Below are 7,988 nucleotides of genomic sequence, written 5' to 3'. Positions count from 1 at the left end.
CTCCAACCTTCTTGTTCTTCACTTCCTCTCCAAGATTTCCTCCTCCAAGGCTCTATATGCTCTCAAACTCTCTCACAACCGAAAGCTAGGGTTTCTGGACTTCAAGGGAGAGTAAAGAGGCTGGGGAGAGGGTATTATGTCCTTTATATAAGGCTTAACCCCCGGGATTAGGGCTTTCTTCATACAGTACCAACTCGCCGAATCCACCCATGAGACTTGCCGAGTTGACCCTCTTACTTACACTATTAGCCCTTCAACTTTACTTTTGAATTTTTGGGATGTTACAAAAATGTATAGAAGATTATACCAATCCAGCCAACTAAAACAATGAAAATTAGGTCGAATATATTAATTCTACTATGATCAATTGTTGTTTTTATAAAATATAATTTAAAAAACATATTTATAAAAGTATATAAATATAAATATCGAGAGCAAACGGATACGAGAATTTGTGTGTGATTTGGACCGAAAATCCATTATCCATTCATCAATCAATAACAAATATCATATATGCCAACCCGTCCTCGCCATATATTCTTCTTCTCTCCCGTTTCTCCGATCTTTGCGGATCCCTATTCGTCCTCGCAAAAAATCTTTTTATTTTCCAGAAAAACAATCGAATCAAGGAAGGGATTGCACTAATTTCAGTAGAAAATATGCATTCGATGAGCTTAAAGTTGTTTGTCGATTTTAATGATGTCAAATCGAGGCATACGACGCCAGGTCAGGTTAGTTTTGGTGCCGGAGAATCTCCGGTTAGGTTGAGTTTTGGAGATCAAGGGAGGAGGAGTTGTAGAATTATTGCGCATGCTTCGGAGAGAGATGGTGGTGCTGGTGCCGGAGCTGAGGCTGGCGGAGCAGAGAGTCAGAGTCAGCACAATAAGAGTTCGTTTTTCGCACGGAGTCAAACCTATGCTTTGATGAAACAGCAAATGGAACTTGCCGCCAAGTCTGAGGTTAGGTTTTTGTTCATTTCTACAATTGATTTTGCGTTTATGAAATTCTCAGTCCGATTAATGCTTTCCATACTTGATTTGGTTGAGGAGTGATGGAAAATGTATTTTTGCTTAATCAATTTGAAAATTGGGATTGTTTACACTAATAATAACTGAAAATGTTGATATAACTGTAATACATCTGTAGAATTTCGAAGAGGCTGCTAGGCTTCGCGATTCTTTGAAATCATTCGAAGAGGAGGAACCAGTTCTACGTCTACGAGGTTTGATGAGAGAAGCCATTGCAAACGAGAAATTTGAGGTACTATTTTATCATTATTATTTTCCGATTTACCGGTTGCTTTACTCACAAAAACAAAGTATCATCATACAAATTTCAGCTTTTCCACTTGGACATAAGTTTGGGTATATACGATTACAGTTTACAAAGGGAAGCTGTTGAAAGTGCTTTAACTACAATTTCTCCTATTATGCTCTTTTAGGATGCAGCAAGATATCGTGATCAGATCAAAGAAATTGCTCCTCATTATCTATTGAAATGTTCAAGTGATGCTACAACTTTGGTACTCGTTTACTTTCTTTAGAATCATTGCTTTAGAATGCTGAAAGCTCATGGGAGTGTGACAAAAAAAATGATAAATTATTTCAGGGGATTAGGGTTCAAGTTAGGAGTGTGTACATTGAAGGGCGCAGCCAACCTTTGAGAGGCCAATACTTCTTTGCTTACAGAATAAGAATTACTAATAATTCAAATCGTCCTGTTCAACTTCTCAAAAGGCATTGGATAATTACCAATGCTAATGAGAAATCTGAGGATGTTTGGTATGATCCTTATACACTGTCATATTCATATATAATTCATTAAACAAGTTATTATATTTCTGATTAATTCTTACTTTGATTATAGGGGTATTGGAGTTATTGGTGAACAGCCGGTTATTCTTCCTAATAATAGTTTTGAATATTCATCAGCATGTCCTTTAACTACTCCTAGTGGGAGAATGGTGAGTATATATTTGCTGGATAGATTTTTCAATAAGTGGAATGTTTTAATGAGAAGAAATGGAATTCCTACGTTGCTATTTCTTGCATTTATGTACAATATCTGAATCTGATGACATGGCAGGAAGGGGACTTTGAAATGAAGCATATTGATAAAGTAGGGTCAAAGACATTCAATGTGGCTGTTGCCCCTTTTGCTCTTTCAACGTTTGGTGATGCTACTGATAGTATTTGAGGTAGTAAATATCTTAATATCATATTCTACTCTTCTTATATTCTTGTAGAAGGTAGTAAATATCTGGCAACTGTTGGATATAAGAATTTTGTTTCAAGAACTCAACTCTAGAGCTACTTGTATAGATTTTCAGATTTTGGGAGTTTGAAATTCGAAAATTGTGTATTCTTGTAATCACAAATCACAGGCAAAAACATTAAAATTTTGATGTTTGTTGTGACGATACTTGAAACATTAGCATAGAGAGCTTTTGTGGATACTTGTAGGTGACACATTTGAAGGAATTTTTGTACCTTTGTTTAAGATATATTTTTCAGAAAAAACGTATCTATTCTCGCTAGGTCAATTTAAACTTAAGTTATGTTGCATACAAATTGCATTTGAACAAATCATTATGCAAATTTTGGGGAAAAAAACTCATGGCAATTATATATGTAAACAAATAGTATGATTTAAGTTATGCGTTTACCTAACAATGATGTGTTTGTTATGTTCTATTTGCAAATGAAAAAAAAAAAAATTAAATCACTAAAAATGATAAAAGAAAAGGTTAACAAAATGATGTTAACATGCATCACAAAATAAACACATTTCGTGACTTGACATCAATATTTCACAAATTTTTAACTTTTTTTTTCATCGTAGCAACCTCTCATGTTACAAATTTACTTTTTTTTTTAAGCAAAATGCCAAAATCCATCCGGCCAATTTGTAACACACGATTTTTGGATTTTGGTCATATTATTCAAAATTACTTGAAGGATGTGACGTCTTGAAATCTTTTTTTTTAATATAATTTAGTTTACTATTTTAATTGCAAAGTCAATCGTATCATATGCAATATGTAATTACTTATAAAATTCACAAGAATGTGAATGGATCAAAACAAATTTAGCCCGTACAAATCCATCCTACAAATAAAGTACGATGTATCCAACACATCCATTTTACCAGAAATGAGACCTTTTAACACTTTTCCAAACCCAAATACGAATCTAACAAGGGACAAAAAAGACTTTTCACTCATTTCCAACAATTTACAAGCCAATCCTTACAATAAAAAAAAAATAAGGGGTATAAGTATAACAAGAGTTTCCCAAATAATAAGTTCAATCAGTGAATCAAAATATTTGGTAAAAAAAAAGAAGTAAACAAAATTTCACAAAGAAATCAATCAGCGGGAAGAGCTGGGTAAAGAACCCATAGGTATTACAGTATCATTCTCTTTATGCCCCCAAAATTTTGAAGAACTGGCCTTGGATAACAGCCCTGACAAGAATCCAATTGAAGACTTTGATTCCGTATCTTGTTGAACCAAGTTGTTAGGAGGGGCAGGAACGTCATTTGTGCTCCTTATGGACCTTGTTCCAAGATGTACACCACATGGGCAAGTATCCGTTTTCTTGAAGCAAGCCTTGTGATAAACCAATTCACAAGATTTACACCTCTCAACCTCACCTTCCTGTAAATGCAAACCCCATTTGTCAAGCATCACATAACAAATTATACTGCATTTAACATGCATTGTATATTTTTTTTTCTATGAAGTCTTGTATGTGTAAAGCAGCTGAATACGCAAAGTGATGTGTTTGTTAGACTTGTTAGGTGGTGGTGGTCAAATTTTGTGATAAATGTTGAAAAGATGGTCAAATGGCATTTATGTAATTAATAGAAAAAGATTTTGATAGAAGGATTACCTGAAAAGGGAAAATGAGAGAAGATGGATCATCACATGCTTGTCGAGCACCACAAGGGACACCCACATCATAACATATCAAACACTCATCCGTAATATGATCCACTATTTTCTTGGATATAGTTTCCACCATCACTGGTAATGCTGCAAACACAATTACAACCATTTAAAAAAAAAATAATAATAAATATATGGCAAAAACAGTAGGCAGATAACCAACCTGAAAATATCCCTTTGGAAAGATCAACAAGATCTTTGAGAGCAAAAAAGTCGCTGCTTTCAAGAATATATCTCCTGGATCCAACTCCTTTGTATATTGACATACGAAATGGGCAACGAACATATGGCAACATTCGCCCGATTCTTTTTCTCACATTTATAACATGTTGTAGAGGTGGAACTTTCGAGAACAAAAACGGATTCACAGCACTCACACAAAGCATTGGCTGAAAAAATAAATGATATTCATACATCAACAAGAATCAGGGTCTGTTAATGTTTCCTTTTTTACTTAATGGGTTAGGTTAAGCCAAAAAAACATGGCTTAATTAATGTATCAACACACAAAAAAAAAAAGCATTACTTTACTCATACAACCAAATTACCTTGTCATGTGTAGAATCAAGATATGATTTAGCCAGCTGGGACACCGGATACTCTGTAAAATCCCACCAATGCAAAACTCTCGCAGGTAAAATAGCAGTTTCATTTAAATGACAATTCGAACAAAAAACCTGCCCACTATATTCACAAACACGAGGCTTCCCCCACCCAAGTGTCTGTACAAATTCCCATAATCTAGTTTTTCCATCATCAAAGTGTTTATGGCATCCTGCACATGTATAGTGTTGTGCTTCCAACATCTGTCTCATGGATTTATGAGGCCTGATTTCAACAATAAGTGATATCGATTGCCCCAGATTTTGTGAATGAGAAACAGGTGAAATTGGACTGTTGTTTGGTGGGGAAAGAAACCATATTATGGAAGTAGGAAGACTTGATGAAAACTTGGAGTTCAGAATCGATTGTAAGCATTCTTGAATGAGAACGCTTCTTTCTGACACGACACCTGGCGAGACGTTCCCGAAGTATTTTCTTGATTCCCGGTCAACGGTTGACCAAGGAGAAGGGAGTTCCCATCCTTTGTTGGAAAATGATGTTTTTAATCGGCGATAAAGAGTGAAAAAATCACGGTATCTTCGTTCGACTTCCCATTGGTGGGGCCCGCTAAATACGCGTAATTTGTAGACTGTGTATTCCTTCACTCCGACTAATCTTTCACCGAGTGACACGTCACCCTTTTTTTGACTTGCGCCGATTACTTGGATTCCATCGATTTTGTAAGGATTTTGGAGAAAAGAGGGAGAGTTGTTGAGAGTTGAAGTTGAAGCGGTTGAGCTACCGTCTCTTGAAGGGAGAGAAACATTGGAATGGGAATGATGATTCCGACCACGGTTGAATCTGGCTGCGGGAGACTCCCCGGAATCGAGTAGGATCTCTTCCATTTCGTAGACAACTTCATCATAGAATTCATTCAGCTCATAGCTTTCTACCTGCAAATTGTGGTTTTGTGTTGTTAAAAAGGGCTGAATGCAACAAAATAGCAACGTATTTGTCTATTTTTGCATGCTATCACAACACACACACACACACACAAAGAAGAAGAAGAAGAAGAAGAAGACTGGTTAATATAGAATGAAGATCATAACTAACCTTACTTGCCATTTCAAGATCTTCAGGAACATCTAAAGGAGCTGGAGTAACATTTTGTCTTTTCTCCACATTAATAGTTGGCAATGATGGCAGTGAATAAGGCTTATGGTCTTTGGGGATTTCAGCAACATGATCTTCAACATCTTGTGTCAAACTCAAGGAAACATCACCAAATGTAAGATTGTGTGTTGTTTCACTTGATTTTGTAACTTCAGGCTTTGTATGCAACACATCCATCAAAGGGACCTTTTCGACTCGAGTAACCTCTTCCATCTTGAACTGATTGATGTCTTCTGCTTGTTTACCAATGGCTACTGTATCTTCCTCATGCTTCAGGAGATCAATCTGGCTCATAGAATGAGTCATGGAATATGTTGGTGAGTCACAGGAAACATCAATCTCATTGTCCACATGAAGGTCTTTCACATATTCTTGTTTCTGTGTGTAAGTGGATTTTGAGGTGTGTCCTTCACTTTGAATTCCATTTTGGTTGTGTCCTTGAATTTCATCTATGACAAATAAATCTTGAGGGGTTTCCATGGTTTCTTGAGTGAAATCATTCCAATCATCTGCACCATATGCTATTGATGATGTCATAAACAACGTATCATCACTATTACTTTTCTTCTCAGGTGAATAATGGACATAACCTCTAGGAGGCAACACAACAGCTTGTTCCTCATTATCTGAACCATATCCATACATAGAACCTTCAGATTCTGAGTGTTCTAAATGAGACGAGATTTCCCCTTCAGAACATTCATCCAAGTGCCTTCCACCTTCAAATACATTGTTGACCTGATCAACACCCATAAAAGACTCAGAACCTTCTTCCACCCCTACATTTTCCATGTGTTCCTCTGTTGTTTCTGCACTTAAAGATTTATCAGTAGAAGTACTTGGCATTCTTTTGGAGTTAATGTTGTCTTTCCACATATGGACACCTCCTTCATCTGGCAGATCATCCATTTCATCATATAAATGCATTTCATTTTCCATTGTCATCAACCTTTGTTCCAAATTTCCATTGTTTCTCTCCTTTGAACCTGTAATTACATCATGTGACTTGCTTCTTTGACCATAATTGCCTAATTTGCCCAAAGCTAAAGAACTCTTACTCTCAAATTTTCTTTCAAACTTCCCACCCAAACTGAAACTCTCCAGACTACCTACATCCCCAACTCTGGGACTTCTGACAGATCCAAAATCAGAATCAGTGAAGTCCTGAAATGTAGCAACAGAGCCACACAAACTAGGTGTTCCCATTGCAGAGTTAGCACTACAGTATCTATCAAACTCTGATTCTCCACATGATGAGTAACGTGATGAAACTGGTGATACATCGTTATTTCTATCCGATAGTTGCTGGTTTGAAACTTTACAGGTTAACCCCTTGCCATCAAGTTTATCATCATTCAAGCACACGGATTCAGGAAGAGTTTCACTACCCCCTTCTCCCTCTCCATTCATCATCCTATTATAGACAGAAACTTATCAAAGACATGTGAATAATAAACTAACAACACCGCATCTTTCAGTTAATATCGCCAGATGGTAAAAGCAATCAACTAACGACTCCTTTCTTCTCACCAGAGAAGAGATCGCATCTACTTTACAACTTTCCCGCCTTGACCTTCTTACACCACAGAAGTTCTAAATCAGTATCATCAAATTGATCGAGAAAAACTAAAATCACAAGCTGAAACTAGAAAAAAATCAGAGGATCCAGATCAAATGACCCTTAATCTACTGACCATAACGATTTGATTTGATTTGACTTAAAATTTTTATAACTGAGTGATCGTGAAACAATTCGTTACTTCAAATCATGAAAGTGAATTACAATCGGAAAATTGAATTGACGGGTAAGGCAGGGTGCTAATTACGAGGAATAGGGTTATTAATACTTATAAATTTATGGTGAAAAATCATCAAAACACAAAGATCGTATAGTTGAATCGAGAAAGAGATAGAAAGCGGACCTTGTCGGGTTAATCAAGTAACGGCAGGTTGAGAGTGAATGAGAGGAACTCAACCCCAACAATGGTGTTCTTCGAGTTGAGATACGAACGATGCTATTGTTGTTGGCTGGTTTCTCACGTGTTTTCACCACAAATTAATATACACAGGCCGATAGATCAACAGCTTTGACATTTTAATTATTTAATATTTAATTATTTATAAATTTGAATGGCTTGTTTTAGTTAAATTGATACATAATTCATTCATTTTTACTTTCTTTTTTAATCGAAATCAGAAAAAGACGAATATAACCAAAAATTAAAAATTAATTTTCAAAATTTAGCCAAAGATTAAAAAAAATTATCCATATTAGCCATTTTCGAAGGTGTCCGATGAAAAATAGGCTACTGGACTGCAAAAT

General features: G+C 36.0%; 2 protein-coding genes across 4 annotated transcripts; one reads left to right on the top strand and one right to left on the bottom strand.

The window, feature by feature from the left end:
• Nucleotides 1-480: 480 nt before the first annotated feature.
• On the top strand, nucleotides 481-2,416 carry LOC144998722 (uncharacterized). Its single transcript, XM_078958464.1, has 6 exons — nucleotides 481-959; nucleotides 1,147-1,260; nucleotides 1,442-1,522; nucleotides 1,609-1,781; nucleotides 1,867-1,963; nucleotides 2,086-2,416. The coding sequence occupies exons 1-6, from the start codon at nucleotides 660-662 to the stop codon at nucleotides 2,194-2,196; spliced, it is 876 nt and encodes a 291-aa protein (XP_078814590.1). The 5' UTR covers nucleotides 481-659; the 3' UTR covers nucleotides 2,197-2,416.
• Nucleotides 2,417-3,199: 783 nt separating this feature from the next.
• Nucleotides 3,200-7,726, bottom strand: LOC145048184 (Phox (PX) domain-containing protein). 3 transcript variants are annotated; one of them, XM_078996616.1, is made up of 6 exons: nucleotides 7,588-7,726; nucleotides 5,606-7,241; nucleotides 4,498-5,445; nucleotides 4,113-4,338; nucleotides 3,894-4,036; nucleotides 3,200-3,658 (listed from the first exon to the last, which is right to left on the bottom strand). In XM_078996616.1, exons 2-6 carry the CDS (start codon nucleotides 7,076-7,078, stop codon nucleotides 3,371-3,373), a joined length of 3,078 nt encoding a protein of 1,025 aa, XP_078852742.1. In that variant the 5' UTR covers nucleotides 7,079-7,241; nucleotides 7,588-7,726; the 3' UTR covers nucleotides 3,200-3,370. The 3 variants fall into 3 exon arrangements, with proteins under 3 accessions (XP_078852742.1, XP_078852741.1, XP_078852743.1); XM_078996615.1 differs by having other exon boundaries at nucleotides 5,606-7,238; nucleotides 7,588-7,721; XM_078996617.1 differs by having other exon boundaries at nucleotides 5,606-7,079; nucleotides 7,588-7,720.
• Nucleotides 7,727-7,988: the final 262 nt, after the last annotated feature.

Source organism: Lactuca saligna, chromosome 5, assembly GCF_052625555.1.
Source record: "Lactuca saligna cultivar CGN05327 chromosome 5, ASM5262555v1, whole genome shotgun sequence".
Classification (NCBI taxonomy): Eukaryota; Viridiplantae; Streptophyta; class Magnoliopsida; order Asterales; family Asteraceae; genus Lactuca; species Lactuca saligna.
Note: the sequence above shows the minus strand (reverse complement) of the source record. Positions and strands in the feature narration are given on the sequence as shown.